Here is a 17,898-nt window from a genome sequence, read left to right on the forward strand (position 1 = left end):
CACGCTAGGAGATGGGTTTCATAGAATCAGAAGAGTAGAGTTGGAAGGGTCCTGTGAGGTCATCAAGTCCAACCCCCCGCTCAGTTCAGGAATTCACCTGCATTATCGTTTGAGAACAACAGTCTCCTCTCGCTGTGAGGGTAGGTCAGAATCACTTGGCTTGTTGATGGAAACTTTGCCATTCCCCCCCACCCCCCCACGCCTGCTGCCCCAACCTAACGTGAGCCCAGAGTGCAGAGAACAGAAAGAACTGAGAGCAGCCACAGCCACAGCCACATTCACAGTAAGCCACTTTCTTTTAGTGGGTATTTCCCCCACTATGTTGGGGCTTAATTCTGAATATCATGTTGGGCCTCCCCCTAGTATGCTGCCTTTGTTTTCTTTGTGGCTGGGCCCTTTTTGCTTCCAGAGCGATGGGCCTGGTCCGGTTGAGTTGAGTATTACAGGAAATGATACCTTGCTTTTGATCAGATTCCGTTCTGAGTGGCTTACAGCATTCATAATAGAGCTACAAGTATCATAAACTTGCTTATTAACTGTGTTGTTGCCGTACTTTTGTTCGTACACTGTCCCAAAATCCTAAAAAGGATAAGGGGGAGTATAAAAAAGTAAAAACAAGTCCGCTAAAGACAAATCTCTGAGGTCAAATAAAGCCTTCCCTGCAAGTCAGTGGTGGGGCAAAAGGGATCCTAGAATTGTTTGTTCACCGCTCCGAAATCTTCAGACTGTGTTTAGGGTAGAAAATGAGCAGTGTTAGCTATTGTGGGTTTCTCCACGTTTCATAGCACTTATTTCCTTGCCTGAGAGGCCTCTGGGTTGTGCCTGCTCGCAGCCTCTTCCTCAGGGGATCTCCAGCAATATTACAAATGCCGTCTCAGGGAGGTGCAGGAATCTAGATATTCTCTTGGGATCTTGCAGTTTCATTTTCTTGGAAATCCTTTGCCCTCCGCTAACGTCGCTTCTGAATGGCTTACTATTTATGCCCTTTTTCTCCTCCAGATTCCTCAGAAGGTCCCAAAGCCAGCAAACTGGTGAGTACTTTGTCCTTGGGCCTTACGATCAATTCATCCCATCCACGTTTATCTTATGGTTTGAGGGAGAGGGAATTTTACGGAGGCACCTGAGACCTGGCGTTGGACCTTTTGCAACTTGGGCTCACTGGGTTGAGGAGAGGAGAGGAGGTGGCATCAGTTACAAAGCGCGTTTTTGTACACAGGGCATGGGTGGATAATGGCCCTTGAGCTCTAGGGCCAAGGAGTTCTCCTTGCTCTTGGAAAGCCTGGCCTCAGGCACCACTTCCCCCGCGAACAGTATTCGGAGCAGGAAAGCGGCACCTGGTGGACAGTGAAAACGTTCCCCAAATCCACATCTACCAAAAGGGATGCAACCTGAGGTTGAAGGTGGGTGGGTATGAGGGGAGGGTGTGTGGATGCCTCAAGATCTGGGTTTTTTGGGACCCTTTCACATGCCTCAAGGTGGCCAGCACAACGGAGGCGGTTATTCCTCCATTGCCCATTGATGAAAAGGACTTCTGTGACTGTTGGAAAATGGGAAAGCAGAAAGGTTGAAAGCAAGGATGCTAGTAACGGCCCCCGTGCTTTCTGATTTCCAAGCCCCCAATCAAGATTCCCCCCCCCCTTAACAGCTGGGTCAGGCTGTCCAATTGAGGCTAAGCAGACTTTAAAAATGCATGTTAGAGTAATTGTGGTGTGTGAAGAGCTCATTCACCTTGATCAGGAAAACCGCTTGCGTTCACCCGCTGAGGGGGCCCAGTGCTGCCTCTCTACCCTTTACCCTTCCAGGCAGCCTTTGGTTCTTCAACTGCCTGCCAGGATTTTCATCACCCTTTCAAACTCAGTGGTTTGGCTACAGAACGAGTTAGTTGCACTTAAATCCCTTTGAAATCTGTGGGGCGTTTGAGTTAGTAATGACTAAGCTATTATTAATTCCAGGGGAACCTAAAAGATGGTCTTGTGGCTTCCTGGTTGACTGTGTTTTGTCTATGTATTTACATTTTTTCATTGTTTTGTTCCTTCTTGTAAGACATCCCGGGCATAGGGATAGAGGCTGATATTACAAGATGAAGGAGTGTACCTAGTAGGTCCAAGACTGAGTTTCTCTCAAGCCCCTTCTCTCTGTTCACGCTTTGTACCCATGATCAGGGCCAAGGCACATCTGCCCTGCGCCTTGGCTTTCTCTTTGACTCCTGCCTCTTCCTCCTTCATGCCTCCTATTCAGTCCACCACGTTGGTTCTCTCTGCAGCTCTACCTCTCCATCTACTCAAAAGAAACTCTGTTTCACGCTTGCTCACCTCCCATCTAGGCTTCTGCAACCTTTTCCTCTCCGGCCTTTGAGTGAAGTAACATGCCCAAATCCTCCAGTTTTCTCCTTCATTCTGACCGTGCGATGCCCCTCCTTAAATCCAGGCACAAATGCCGTTTATTTTGAAGCCCCTCCCAGCCCCGCACGCCCCTGCCCGTGACCTCTGCTGCTCCACCTCCGGTCTCCCTCAAAAGACCCCAGGCCCATTCTCTCTGGCTGCCCCCTGAAGGCCTCCATGCTGCCCCATCCTCCCTTACTTCCTTCAATGACTGCTGCAAACCCACCTTCCCTGTGCACCCTTGGCCACCCCATTGCCCCATGCTGTCTCTGTGCCCTCTGCTAGCAGAGCCTGGGTGTGTGGCCGAAGGGAGAGGGCATCTGATGGCCCTCCGTTGTTGCCCTCGTCTCTGTGTCCCTCTGTTGCCGCCTCTGTGTGTTGGAGTTTAGTTTGCAAAGCCTTTGAAGCCCGGGTTGTTCTGTCTGCCTGCCTGCCTGTTGCTTTGCAAACCTCTGTGCACATCGATGTAACGGATAGTCCTAACCGCAGGCAACTAGGATGTGCCCATCTCCTCTCGCCCCACCCCCTGCCACCCCCCAGGCCCTTGGCCTTCCATGCACCCCACTGTCCCCTAACTACCTCTCTCTGCTCTGCATTTCCGTAGGATTTGCTCATCCTTCCGGAAGTCCCTCTGGTTCTGTTCTTTTGTTTTTGGTGAGAGGCCTTCTCCTTTGACCCTGGAAGACAGCTGCTTTCTGCTAGGAAGGAGGAAGGTGCATGTTGGGGGCAGCCCCACCCCCCCGCCCGCCTGTGCATCCCTCGTGACAAGCTGGGCTTGGGAGTTGGCCGTCTGCAGTATACCATGGCTCCACTAGATGCCAGTAGAAGCAGGGTTAGATCTTGGAAAGGGCCGTTTTGCCAAAACGTTGAGGATTATCTGGATTAAAAATGGTATTTCGAGAGCATCTCTCTCCTTCAAGGGTTACAAGGGTTATATTATTTCGCGTACTTCTATTTGCTTCTATAGTGTTATGGTATCAAGCGCATATCAGCGACCGGTAAAACGTTCTCCATTTGTAGATAATAGCTGCTCAAGGGAAGCCATTTTGAAGTAGTATGTTTCCTTGGGGATGGAAACGTGAGAAAGAAACGTGGCTTTTTGCTCCACAGCCATTTTGGGTTTCCCTACTTGCATTTGGGGCCTCTGTTTTGCCTTTGCTTCCACACTGGAATCGGAAGAAGCCACTGCAAGGAAGACCCTGTGGTCCTTTGAGACGTCGTCCCCCACTTCCACAGATGTGGGCTTGTTGCCAATATCGCCCATAAAGCAGAACCACCGTGCTCGGTTGGACACGTCTCCTGAAGTCATTGCTGCTGACTTTGAAGGACAGATTATTAGGAGTGCGCTGTATTTATTCTCCTGCTGAGGCTGTTAATCTTGGTGAGATCGCTGCCTGCTGGTGGAAGCCACCCGTGCCTGTTGCCCTCTCAGTCCTACTTGCTGGGACTTCATTCAGGGCCGAACTCTATTTGAGATTAGCCAGCCTCTAAGATGGGATGCTGCTGTCCTTGCATTAGAAAACAATTAGTCTCTCTTTCCCAAATTTGGAGGGCTATAAAATATAACTGAGTGATTCTTCTACAGCAAGGGCTCTGCCCCACTAATCTTCCTCTGAAAGAGATTTCTTTGGACAGTGTTCTATTATTTTGTTTTTCAAATACAAGTTGGATACTCATTGACCTGGTTCGCACGTAATGACAACCCACCTGTTTAAAACCAATAGGTTGTCATGTGCGCCCGCCTCTTCCGTTTGGCTCCTTTGTAAGTTGTGTAGCGTAACATTGGAACCCAGACCTCTGGGTTGTTTAGGAGCTAAGCAACCCAGCAGTTAACCCATATTCAGTTAACCACTGGGTTGTTCAGCCCGTAAATAACTTGGTGGCCTGGGTTTGCATGTCACACTGCTGCACAACCTACGAAGCAGCCGAATGTGGATTGTGGGGTAAAGCAGAAGAGGCGGGCGGACTGCCGACAACGCCCTCCTTATGCACGGCAGTCTGTCGTTTTTTAAACTGAGCGATGTTGTTATGTGCAAGCAGGGCCAGTGGTTGGCTAGAACAGAATTTCAGTGGCCTTCTGCAGAAATGTTTTCACTGGAGTGATACAGGATATCTGGGATGTTCCATCTTTATTTGAGTCAAAATCTTGTGTCACCCCCTGACTGAGGAGACGGGAGATGGGTCGTTCTTGTTTTTCCAATGTACAGCAATTTGCGGGGCGCATTTCAAGCTTGGAAGAAGGATGAGGTTCTTGTCAAGTGGTGTGGCTCCCCTAGACATTAGCCTTTGTTCGAGATTCAGGAGTCGAAGGCTAACGACCCTTTTCCTGGGCTCAGGCTTTTGTAGGCTGCCTCCGCCTGCCTCCTGTCCGCTTCCTCTCTGGGAGTGGCCATGTTGCCTCCTTTTGCCCTTCAGAGCGTCCGTCCGTCTCTTCCTTCATCCACACATCCACTTCCCGCCTTGCTAACATGGCCAACAGAGCATGGCGATGTGGCTGTTTAAATATGGCAGCCGCCCCTTCTCCTGGTATCTCCGCTGTGCCAGAGGTGAGGCTGGTAGTGAGCAGGGAAAGGGCCTTCCCAGTTGTGATATCCCAATTTCAGAACCGCTCGCTCTCTCCTTTCTCTGATACGTTTCAGGGGTCTGAAGCGGCCCAGCTTTTTAACTGGTTGGTAAAAGAAATTTTAATTGCTGTTTTGGGATGGTGGCCTCAGTGCTGGTCTGCTAGGTGCCTAATTTTTATTTTTAAAACTTTTTTATATAAGAAGTCTTGGACATTTTTAATTCAATGGAGGGATATAAATTTTTGGTCCAGCTTAGAGGGCTTCCATCATCTATGATGACGATGTATTATATTTCTATAGCTGCCTCATAGTAAATCTCATTTTGCAGAAATTAAAAACCATTAAAATACATTATACAAAGTATGAAACCATTTTCATAAATACATATAAACAACGCATGTACACAGACAACATATATGTAAAACCATTTTAAACAATCAATCGTAAGACAAATCCATCTAATCAAAACCCCACTATATGCTGAGAGAAGAGAAAGGTCTTAACTAGGCACTGAAAAGATAACAATGCTGGCACCAGGCGGGCCTCGTTGGGGAGATCATGCCACAATTGGAGGGCCATGACCGAGGAGGGCCTCTCCTTTGTTGCCGCCTTCTGAGCCTCCCTTGGAGGCTGCCAAAGGAGGTCAGATGCTGAACTTAGTGTATGGGTCAATTCATGCCAGGAGAGGTGGTCTGTCAGGTACTGCGGTCCCGAACCGTGTAAGGGCGTTATAGGTTAAAACCAGCACCTTGAATCAGACAGGCAGCCAGGGCAAGCGGACCGGAGTCGGACTCATATGTTTGGGCCTTCTGGCCCCTTTTATCAACCTTTAAAGACTAGTCCCAGAAGGGAGCAGATTCCACACCCTTGCTAGCTTGCAAGCTGACTGTTCTTCCAGGGTCCAAGGAGTCTGGAGCCTTTGTAAGGGTGGGCAGGGGCAGGGGGCACCCCTGGCTGGGGTGGGGGAGGGGCAGGGGGCACCCCTGGCTGGGCTGCCGACGCTCACCACACGAGCTCCTGAAACCTTGCCAGGTGTTGGGGTGAAACTCTGGGGGACTGTGTGGGTGCTGGCGAATTGGCACTAACAACTATCTCTTTGCTGCCTCTCTTCATGCGTGTGCTGAGCTAGCCTCACTTTGGCCACAGCCGGGTTCCTGCGTGGGCTCTTGCAGTGGCCGCTCTCTCGGTCTAACGTCTGCCCTTTTGTCCTCTTTCTATGCAGCGTGGAGTGAAGCCTAAAAAGGTGGTGCCTATTTTTCCTTCTGACAGAGCCCCTCTCGCGCATGAAACCGTTCCGAAAATGGTCGGGCTCACGGCTGCTGTGGCCGTCACTGCACACGCGCATGTCCCCCCCTTGCATGTGTGTCCCCTGTACCGGCCCCGGTGTGGTCTTCAGTGCTTTTGGAGGGGGTCCGACTGCACCAGGGCCCCCTCGCTGTAACGCTTTGGGGCAGCGTACCTCACTGCTGCGGTGGTCTTCTGAGCAGTGCCGCCTGCTGCGTTCTGCCCAGGTCGCGCTGACTGTGGGCTTTCATACCAGCGATGCTACCGCTGGGTGCGTTTCAGTTGTGGGCCCGCATTAGATTCTGGCAGCACACCCAGGAAGGCTTGAACTCCGCCCACGGAGTTGACGTCCCAGGTCAATGAGCAGGCCTGACCTAGGGCTGGCCATCGCGTGCCTCAGCCAAGGCAGGATGAGCCTGAGGCCGGCATTTCCCCCTCGGCTCACTGGCTTCTTCTCCCGCTCCTGGAGCAGGAGCCTTCCTTGTGCTCATCACAGCCATGGAAGCTGCAGCCGACCCCTCTCCCCGCCCCATCTCGAGAGAGAACGTGGCGGAAACGAGAAGCAAACACAAGTGCAAGCGGCCACCTCACGCCTTGGTGGCAGCCCTGAGCCTTTGGCCATCCGGCTCCGGCTTTCCCCACCCAGGGATGTTTGCCAGCAGAGAGGACCTGGCAGCAGAAACTTGCATCAAAGCAAGGAGAAACCCCCAGCTGCTATTAGCCCCACATGGGGGTGAGGGAGGGGGAAGAGACACATATCCATCTTTCCCCCTGCTGTGGGGCTTGGAGCAGCCTTGAGGGAGGGGGGTATCGGGTTTGGGAAATGAGAATGGCATGGTGGGAAGGGCCGCCGGTCGCTGCTCCAGCCAGGACCAGAAGCCCCAGCCGTGGCCTTAAGGTACAAATCAAATGCAAGAAGGTCTGAACATGAACTTCCTGCGCCTTCACTAGTTTGAGCCCTTAGATGTGCTGAGAAGAGGCACCCTTAGAACTGGCACACAGAGAGCAATGCACCACGAAACGAGGTCCTACCTGTTTGCTTCCAGGTGGACGTTCATTCGGGCCTTCCAGGACTTCCCGGGACATGGTGGAAATGGCATCCGAGTGGGGAAATGCTCACCCCAGCAACAATCCAGCGACATCTCTGTGGCCCCCTGTGCCACGGGCCGCGGCGCCCCCCCTCCCTCCCTCCGCTGCATGTGCCTGAGGCCTCCCGACCTGCATGCGCTCTGCCGTCTTGCGCTTGTGCTCCTGCTGCTTGCTCGCAGAAGCGGCCTCCTCGCTGCTGCACCTGCCGCTTTGCATGAGACCCCAGTCTCGTCCCGGCTCCGCTCCTCTCCCCGTGCTAAAAAGGGCACAGAGCAGCCGGCCGTGTGGGTGGTGACTTTCCTTTCTGTTTGGCTCCTGGTGGCAAGTCTCAGCGTGTCTCGTTGTTGTGAGTCGAGAAGCTGTGATGCCGGCAGGGCCGGGGAGCGCCCGTCTCCGGAGGGTCCCTTAACGCCTGGCGGCGCTGCTCAGGAGCCTGGAAGAGGCGCCAAGAAGAGGCCAGGGTCGCTGGGACTGTGTCGGTTGCCGTGGTGGGCAGGCAAATCCTCTTCTTAGCCCACACCCCAGCATGAATGTTGGCGGGGTTGTGGCGCTCACGTCACTTCAGTGCACTCCGTTCTGTCCCTGCCCCATTGGGAAATGTAAATCAGTGTTTTAAAAACAGAGCAGGCCCAGAGGAACCTAAGGTGACAGTAGGTCAATCCTTGTTGATGCGATTAGGGGGCTCTTTGTGGTACAGCTCACTGGTTCATGCGCAGCCGCTAATCGGATTGCTGGCTCCCTCCGGCTGCGCTTTTGGGTGACAGATGGCCCCAGTGGTCCCCGGGGGGGGGGCTCTAAAGTGCCCTCCTCCCTCCTTCCTTGTGTCTGCTCGTTGCCCCAACCCCCACTTACCCACCCCGCCCACTCTTGGCCTGCCATCTGTCTCCCAGTCAGAAAGGAGCGTGGGCCCCCCTCTCCGGAGGCAGGGGGTAATCTTCCCTAGGCACGGTGGCCTCCCTCTGCGTGCAGGGTGGGGCGCCCAGGGCAGCCTTTCCACTAACGGAAGTAAGTAGAAAGGGTTGGCGCGGTAAATGTTTGCGCTGCTTTTCACATGCAGCTGATGCTGCGCAGGGGCCCCTCTTGGATCTGGGCCGGTCGGTCAGCTGGGAGAGCCAAACAGAGCAGGGCAGCAAGGGCCTGCAGGAGCCTGGCAGGAAGACGGCCTCGGGGGCCGTGGGCCTGCTGTGGGTTCGCTCGCGTCCGTTCTTTCTTTTGGGGAGTCAGCTTCTTCTGGGGAGGAATTCGCTGCTTACCATGGTGGCAGGCCTCCTTGGCCTCGGGCTCATTCATCCACAGCTCCCTCTGCTCATCGAGGGGCGGGGGGGGCGGGGGGGGAATTATTCCGGCTGAGCCAGATGATGGGGAGGAGTGAGTGGCCGACACACGCACCCTTCCAACCTCGCCGCAGCTCAGGCTCACCGGGCGTTTGTGCCTCCCCCTCCTGCACAGGTGTGGAGGTCTCCTTGAAGCCGCCCGGGGGCAGGAAGAGAGCCCATTTCCTGGGCCGTTGTGGCACATGTGCCGTCTCCAGAGAGCTCCGCTTCTTGCTTCTTTCCCCCACTAAAAAAAGTCAGTTTCTCCGCTTGAATGCGTGCTGGTGAGATCTGGGTGATGGGGGCCCTGGGGCTCCCCTGGACCCTCAGGGCAGGGCCTCAGTGGCCCGTGAAGCTCTTGGCCCTTCCCCATAACTGGCAGAAATGCACCGTGCAGATTAAAGAAGCTCCGTGGATCAGGCAGCGGATGGGCTCCTCTTCCTGAAAGCCACCGCCCGTCGAGAGCCCACCGTGCCTGGGGCCGAGGGGCAAATGGTCCGACTGTGCTGAGGCCGCTGCCGCTGTTCTTCCCATCCGCTTTGGGCTTTGTTTCTGCCTGCATTTCCACCACTCCGGGACTGAATGTTTTTCCTTTTGTCCCAGCTTCTCTCACCCCAGCTGGCTGCTGAAAGCAACAGGGCCTCGCCTCCCTGGGGTGCCAGCCTGCTGTTGCTCCCGCACCCTGGGGCCTTTGGGGTTTGGCGTCACCTTGCAGGGTTCCGCCTCTCTGAGCTGCTTTCGTCACTCCAGCTGTGGCTTCAGCAGCTGCCCAGCTAGGCAGGGTTGGCACTCCACAAGAGGCAGAGAGGGCATCTCACAGGAGGGTCTGCCCTAAGGAGGGGCTTCTGCAGCCTCCTCTTGCCCCTGTGGACAGGAAGAATAGGCTTCCTGTTAGTGCCCTGCTTTAAGCAGATCTCTGAAACATCTCATGGGGCTGGAGCTGACGCCACAGCCCACTTAGAAGGCTTCCTGCGGCCACCCATTCCTCACGCTGCTCTCCGCCTTCCACCGTGGCATACGTCGTGGCTTCGGCTCCTGTGGATGTCCTACGTCTGTGTGGTACCAGAGCAGTTTTTTCCAGTCACCCTCAATCAATGTCCAGGAGGGATCTAAATCTTGGCCGCTGTTTTTGAAATGGGAGACGCAGTGAAGAGGCAGCCCCCACCCCTGCCCAGCCCAGTGATAAACGGGCAGCTGCCAGAAAATTTGGGCTGGATCCGCCCGCCCGCCCAACTCGTGTGCCCTTGTGTGTCCCCTGAGCAAGAAAGGTGGCTGGAGCTGGCCTACCACCGCCCACAGCTCTTAACGTGTGAAGGACGGCTAGTTGTTCTGACTCTGCGCTGGGCTGCTTTCTCCAAGAACAGGAGAACTCCGTTTGAAATAGAAAGGGAGGTGGAGTTTAAAATATAGGTTTTTAACCTATATAGGTATTTTAAAAATACCTATCCCTGCACAGAAATACAGGCGGATGAGACTGGGAGCCCCGTCGAGAGCGTCTGGATTAAAATAAATGGGGCTAGGAATAAAAAGAATATGATCATCGGAGTCTACTACCGACCACCCAATCAAGGAGAAGACGAGGACGAAACTTTTGAGAAACAAATTGCCAGTGTTTCAAGGAAGTGTGATGTGGTAGTGATGGGGGACTTCAATTACCCTGATATCTGTTGGGAGACCATTACTGCCAAAAGCGGCCCTTCCAAGAAATTCCTGACATGTATGGGTGATAACTTTCTCCTACAGAAAGTGGTGGAAGGAACTAGAGGATCGGCAATCCTTGACTTGTTATTGACCAATAGGGATGACTTAGTGGATAAAGTGGCAGTTACGGGAACTCTGGGGGAAAGTGACCACGTCATACTTGAATTCTTGATTATGAAGGAGACAAAAGTCGAGCGTAGCCATACACGTACTCTGGATTTTAGGAAAGCTGATTTTAATAAACTCAGAACTATAACAAGTAAGGTCCCATGGCAAGGGAGCCTAATGAGAAAAGGAGTGCAGGATGGGTGGGAGTATTTAAAAAATGAAATTTTAAAGACACAGTTACAAACAATTCCAACAAGGAGAAAAGATAGAAGACAACAGAGGAAACCAATGTGGCTCCACAAAAAGCTTAGAGATGACCTGAAAACAAAAAGGGATACATATAGGAAGTGGAAGGAAGGCCAGGCTACAAAAGAAGAGTACAGACAAGTGGCGCAGAAGTGCCGAAATGGCGTCAGGAATGCTAAAGCTGTGAATGAGCTGAGATTAGCGAGGGATGCTAAAAGCAATAAAAAGGCTTTCTTCAGATACGTGAGTAGTAAAAGACAGAGGAAAGAAATGGTGGTTCAACTGCTTAATGAGGATGGCAAATTGATAACAGATGACAAAGAAAAGGCTGAAGTGCTCAATTCCTACTTTGCCTCGGTCTTCTCCCAAAAGCGGGTCTATGACCCCCCTGGAAAAAGTGAAGCAGAAGTTGAGGGGGCAGGATTGCAGTTTGAGATTGATAAACAAATGGTCAAAGAACACCTAATTTCCTTGAATGAGTTTAAATCTCCAGGGCCCGATGAACTGCATCCTAGAGTAATGAAGGAGCTAGCAGAAGAACTCTCAGAACCTTTGTTTATTATCTTTGCAAAACCATGGAAGATGGGTGAGGTGCCGGACGACTGGAGGAGGGCTAACGTTGTCCCCATCTTCAAAAAGGGCAAAAAGGAGGAACCTGGGAACTACAGACCAGTCAGTCTGACATCCATCCCTGGGAAAATTCTGGAGCAGATTATAAAGAAGTCAATCTGTCAACACCTTGAAATCAATGCAGTGATTACTAGAAGCCAACATGGATTTGTCAGGAACAAATCCTGTCAGACTAATTTGATCTCATTTTTTGATAGGATAACCTCCCTTGTGGACTGTGGGAATGCTGTGGATGTCATATATCTTGACTTCAGCAAAGCTTTTGACAAAGTACCCCATGACATTCTGATTAACAAACTAGCTAAAAGTGGGCTAGATGGAACAACTATTAGGTGGATCCCCAGCTGGCTACAGAATCGGACTCAAAGAGTACTTATCAATGGAACCTTCTCAAACTGGGGAGAGGCAACCAGTGGGGTGCCGCAGGGCTCAGTCCTGGGCCCAGTGCTCTTCAACGTTTTTATTAATGATTTGGACGAGGAGGTGCAGGGAACGCTGATCAAATTTGCAGATGACACAAAATTGGGTGGGATAGCTAATACCCTGGAAGACAGAAACAAACTTCAAAGTGATCTTGATAGGCTGGAGTGTTGGGCTGAAAACAACAGAATGAAATTTAATAGGGATAAATGCCAAGTTCTACATTTAGGGAATAGAAACCAAATGCACAGTTACAAGATGGGGGACACTTGGCTCAGCAATACTACAAACGAGAAAGATCTTGGAATTGTTGTAGATCACAAGCTGAATATGAGCCAACAGTGCGATATGGCTGCAAGAAAGGCAAATGCTACTTTGGGCTGCATTAATAGAAGTATAGCTTCCAAATCACTTGAGGTACTGGTTCCCCTCTATTCGGACCTGGTTAGGCCTCATCTAGAGTATTGTGTCCAGTTCTGGGCTCCACAATTCAAGAAGGATGCAGACAAGCTGGAGCGTGTTCAGAAGAGGGCAACCAGGATGTTCAGAGGTCTGGAAACAAAGCCCTATGAAGAGAGACTGAAAGTACTGGGCATGTTTAGCCTGGAGAAGAGAAGGCTGAGGGGAGACAGGATAGCACTCTCCAAATACTTGAAAGGGTGTCACACAGAGGAGGACCAGGATCTCTTCTCGATCCTCCCAGAGTGCAGGACACGGAATAACGGGCTCAAGTTAAAGGAAGCCAGATTCCAGCTGGACATCAGGAAAAACTTCCTGACTGTTAGAGCAGTGCAACGGTGGAATCAGTTACCTAGGGAGGTTGTGGGCTCTCCCACACTAGAGGCCTTCAAGAGGCAGCTGGACAACCACCTGTCAGGGATGCTTTAGGGTGGATTCCTGCATTGGGCAGGGGGTTGGACTCGATGGCCTTGTAGGCCCCTTCCAACTCTGCTATTCTATGATTCTATGAAGAACAAGGAAGTTCTCCTCTCGTTGCCACCCTTGCCCAAGCACAGCAGCATAGTCAGGACGGGCCGTACAGGCTGCAGCAGCCCAATCTCCCACTCGAACAGTAGCCTCTAGTCTCCACAGGAACGATCAGCCCTGGTGAGGCCTCATCTAGAGTATTGCGTCCAGTTCTGGGCTTCACAATTCAAAAAGGACGCAGACAGGCTGGAGCATGTTCAGAGGAAGGCAACCAGGGTGATCAGGGGTCTGGAAACAAAGCCCTGTGAAAAGAGACTGAAAGAACTGGGCATGTTTATCCTGGAGAAGAGAAGATTGAGGGGAGACATGAGAGCACTCTTCAAATACTTCAAAGGTTGTCACACAGAGGAGGGCCAGGATCTCTTCTCGACCCTTCCAGAGTGCAGGACACGGAATAATCAGCAAAAACTTCCTGACTGTAAGAGCAGTACGACAATGGAACCAGTGACCTAGGGAGGTGGTGGACTCTCCCACACTAGAGGCCTTCAAGAGGCAGCTGGACAACCATCTGTCAGGGATGCTGTAGGGTGGATTCCTGCATTGAGCAGGAGGTTGGACTCGATGGCCTTAGAGGCCCTTTCCAACTCTGCTGCTGTGATTCTATGATCCTGAAGGACATCCGTCTTCCTGCTGCAGAATAATGTGTGCACTTGTTAGTGTCCGAAATTCTAAGGAGATATTTTTTGACCCAGGTTATTAATACAATTACGATATAGGGAGACCAGCATTTTCTGGCGTTGGAGCCCCTGCACGCAAGCTTCTCGTATCTTCCTGGGTCAGTTTCTGTGACTGCAGACGATGCTAAGGGAGTGTTGGGGCGCTGGGGTTGCACCCCTTGCTGAGCTTATTTCAGGAGGGCAACATGGACGCTCAGAAAGCCAAACTACAGTTAAGAGCTTGTTGGCTTTAAACGTAACTCCTGGAGAGCCTCTTACAATTCTGTGCAAGAATTTTGTCTTGGGAGCAAAATTAAACATTCTCAGCCACTCCACCTTTCATTTCAACCAAAAGGCCAGTTTTCATCCCTTAGGATTCAGAAGATAAGCGTGGGTGTGTGAGCAAGAGGCCGGGGAAATCCCTGAAGCAAAAAGAAGGACTGCTGGATGTCTGGGCAGAAGCAGGCACTCGGCAGACCCGTGCTGCTGTCGGTAATTTCGACGGGGTTCAGCTTTTCCTGGCACAGATTTGTGGTTCCACACTCCTCTTTTTTTAGCAAGCGCTTGGCTCCCTGGCAGGCGTTGACAAGTCCTTGCTGGATGCTCCATTCTTGGCGCTTCTGGCCTTTCCTTAAGAGCCTCGCTGCTTTCCCCCTGTAGTCCGTGTAGGCCTTGATGGGTCCCTTGCACATCCTGAAGGTGCAGAAATGTGGAGCTACAATGGCCCCCGGCCAAAATGGGCCACGCCTAGATTCAAACAATAAGGGCTCTGGAAGGCCCCACTCCTGCGCTGACCGTGATGCCAGGTGGGCTACTGCACGCCCCAATTCAGGACGCCTGGAGATTGCCGCAGAGGGATTCCTACGCCTGGGAGCTTGATGCCTCCTTTGGTCTTCGTTGTAACACTGGGTTTTGAAGGCAGATGTTCAGCTGGAAAAGCACAGTCGCTTCAGGCCTGAACAGATGCTTCTTGCGTCTATGTGAGATGGAGCATTCATGAATATGCTTTATATAGTAAGGAAGAAAAGGGCTTCTCACCCCACTCCCCGACCCCCAGGAGATGCTTCCAGAAAATCAAAGAGGACAAACTTACAGAAAATGCAAGACGTTCAACATCTAACGAGTTGTGACATGTGCAGTCTAGAATAATTATATGCTCCTGTTCCATGAAGTGTGTGAGTGCTCGTTATCATGGAATTCTGTACATAATTCTCAGTGTGAGATAATCCCGTTCATAATACTTACGGTAGTAAAGTTGCAGAAATCAGATTTAGACTTCACTGTGTCCACAAGTGCAGAAATACAGGCTGTAGGCCTGTGAAGAGAGGCTGAAAGAGCTGGGCATGAAAGAACTGGAGAAGAGAAGATTGAGGGGGAGACATGAGAGCACTCTTCAAATACCTGAAAGGTTGTCCCACAGAGGAGGGCCAGGATCTCTTCTCGATCCTCCCAGAGTGCAGGACACGGAATAACGGGCTCAAGTTAAAGGAAGCCAGATTCCAGCTGGACCTCAGGAAAAACTTCCTGACTGTTAGAGCAGTACGACAATGGAATCAGTTACCTAGGGAGGTTGTGGGCTCTCCCACACTAGAGGCCTCCAAGAGGCAGCTGGACAAGCATCTGTCAGGGATGCTTTAGGGTGGATTCCTGCATTGAGCAGGGGGTTGGACTCGATGGCCTTTTAGGCCCCTTCCAACTCTATTCTATGATTCTATGTCCGTGTTCCCCAGTGCCCTGGAGGCCCGGCCTGATGGGAGGCTGGCCACCTTGCCCGTTCCGTGGGACCTGCCTCCTCACAAGGCCACTTTGAGTGCCCTTTTTTCCCCTTTCAGCAGAAAGGCTTAGATATACATTGCCATAAATAAACACAAATAAATAAGATTCCCCAATGGATCAGATTGATGTTAAGCAGCAGTACCTACGTAGCCTTGGCTTCTTTAAGACATACCTTTGGTATTGAATGTTGTTTCCGTGTTTTGTCCGTGTGTCTTCTCCTGCATGTGTCAGCGAGTGAAGGGGCTGCTTTGGCTGCTGAATCCCTTCACAATATGGGAGGGTAATTCTGCACACACGTTCCAGTGAGCCAGAAACAGCCTGCCTGTCCTTTTGGACCTCGATGTGGGGCCACGGGAGAGCCTCTCAGGGCCCCCAGATCTTGGGAGGGTGGAACCCTTGGGGGGGGGGCTCAGCCCAGCCCAGCCCCTCGGCTCGCACGGGGAGGGAGAGGGAGAGGGAGGGAGCCTAATTAGCCAGAGAGACAGCTGAGCTTAAGGCGTTGCTAAGTGACGGGGAGCACCTCGCATGTCCCTGAGCGGCGCATCCCTTTCTCCTCACTTTGCTGAAGAAAAGGCCCCCGCTCCATCTCTGGTGTGGCGGCGGCAGAGGCAGAGCCTGGATCAGAGAGCTGCCTGCGAGGAACTTGGGGAAGGGAGGGCGGGGGGGGGGGGAGACCATCCAGGAGTGGTGATGTAATGAGCAGCTGGGGCGGTGGTTGGAGGCCGGTGGCGAAGGGATGCGCGGCCCGTGGCTCTGGCGGCTCGGAGGCTCCAGGGCTCTTAAGCGCCAGTAATCAGCCCGGGATCCAGGAGAAGAGGAGACACTGCGGCCGGATCCTCGGAGGGTCAAAGGAGACCGAGCTGCGGCCATTTGCAAGATCTCCGGGACCGGCTGTGCTGCATTGTTGTGACTGAATGCTCTAATACCCTGTCTGCCTCTTTCTCTCTCTCTCTCTCTCTCTGTTTCTTTGCTTTCCCCCCTCCTCTGTCTCGTTCCGTCTCTTCTCTTCTGCAACCATGAAACAGGCCGCAACCACACGGAAGGTACAGTCTAATGGATGTGCTGCCGTTGCTGCTTCTCAGTCATTTTGCTTTGCTTCAGTGGGAGAATGGGTCCGCTTTGAGTTTGTCTCCGTTGAGCTGGCCGTAGGGGACGACCCTGGAATGGACGGTGTGTGTGTGTGTGTGTGTGTGTGTGTGTGTGTGTGTGGAGGGGGGGTGAGGGGGCAGGAGAGATGCTGGGCTCTCAGGCGGCGGCGGCGGCGGCGGCGACACGCTTGCATCTCATGGCCCATCTTCCCTTTCCGAGTTTTACTTCGCCTCCCGTTCCATCTCCCGTGTTGTTGCATGCAGGATATTTTCGGCTCAGAGCAGCGCGGAGGGCTGGGGGCGATGGGGCCGCCTGCCCTGGGAAAGTTGCACATGAACCGCTCTCTCTCCTCTCCTCTCCTCTCCAGCAAGGCTGCCTGATCAGCCATTTTCCTCTGCCTCTAATACTTGCAGCTCATTGACAGCTGTAGGCGCCCTGAGCAGCCCTGCGCCTCCCCAAGGGCTGCCGATCTCTCCTCCCGAGTTTGCCAGGGGGCTTCTGGCAGGCGCTGAGTGTGTGAGCGGCTCAGAGGCAAATGTGCAAGTTTCCTGCCGCAGCGGGGATGCTGCGCAGCCTGGATTGTGCGGCCGGATGGTTTTGAGGCACCGCTTGTGCCTCGTGGGTATTTTAAGAGGCGCCTTTAAAATTCTCAGTAGTCGAAGCTGGTTCTTGAGTTGCCCTTGAGATGCAAGCGCGTCGTCCTTCTGGCCAGGCCCACGATCACGCAGCCACTTTGGGTGGCCTCTGTTACCGTCATGTGCCGGTTCGGGATAAGGAGGCGTCACTTGGCTACAAGCACAGCATTTGTGTCCAGACAGGTGCACGGGCCTCGTCTGTACATGGGAGGGAGGGCAGGAGGGCCCCTGGAAGGAATCGCATGGATCCACTCCCTTGTGGGGGAATGGTTTTCACGTGGCACAAAGGATGGATTGGTGGCCAATGGTCATCTTGGTGTGTGTGTGTGTGTGTGTGTGTGTGTGTGTGTGTGTGTGTGTGCATGCATGCAATTCCGCTCTTGGAAAGCAGTAGGAACTCAATTCCAGCAGGTTTGACGTAGTGCAGGTTTGTGGACAGTTCTGCAGTTGTGGCATCAGGTAGTGCAAGGATACAGACTCTCCTCCAGGGCCTGCAAGCGTTTGGCTACCCGTTGCGAGGGGATCGGCCACTGTAACGCACGGGGCGGGGAGATAGAGCCGGTCTGCCAGTCACGCATCTGCACCCTAAGGCGTATTCTGGCGGCGGTGGCAGCTCCCTCCCACCTCTGGACAGACAGACAGACAGACAGAAAGAAAACCCCCAGAAAGGCCCCGGTGCGGTTGGGCTCACTCTAGCAGGAGCCGCCTTGTGCCTCCTTGGTGTACCGGATCAGTGTGCGCGACACCCGGAGCTGAGGCAGCTGTGACCTGTAGTTCAAAGGGACGCGCTGCAGAAGCTGTTTCCGCACATTTGAAATCAGCCTTGATTCCACCTCTTGGCGAAAGTGCGTTTCCGCTGGCTGGCAGGGCACAGGCAGGCAGGCAGGCAGGGACCAAGGCCACCGGTGACCTGTTGGAAGCAAGCTGAGGCCCTGGTGCCGTTGGCGCTCTGCCTGACTTGGCACTTGCAGCCAGCTGACAGGGAGCGGGCCTGCTGCTCAGAGCCTGGGTTCAGCCCT

The 17,898-nt window shown here is 52.9% G+C and overlaps 1 protein-coding gene across 2 annotated transcripts in view; it reads left to right on the forward strand.

Moving 5' to 3' along the window:
• The window catches only part of DCTN1 (dynactin subunit 1), an 89,693-nt gene that overhangs the window by 43,663 nt on the left and 28,132 nt on the right, over nt 1–17,898 (forward strand). For both annotated transcript variants that reach the window (XM_063135828.1, XM_063135827.1), the window contains exon 4: nt 1,000–1,031. In XM_063135828.1, the coding sequence (XP_062991898.1) occupies nt 1,000–1,031 (32 nt within the window). The remainder of the gene's footprint in view (nt 1–999; nt 1,032–17,898) is intronic.

This window comes from Elgaria multicarinata, chromosome 10 (genome assembly GCF_023053635.1).
Source record: "Elgaria multicarinata webbii isolate HBS135686 ecotype San Diego chromosome 10, rElgMul1.1.pri, whole genome shotgun sequence".
In the NCBI taxonomy this organism is placed as follows: Eukaryota; Metazoa; Chordata; class Lepidosauria; order Squamata; family Anguidae; genus Elgaria; species Elgaria multicarinata.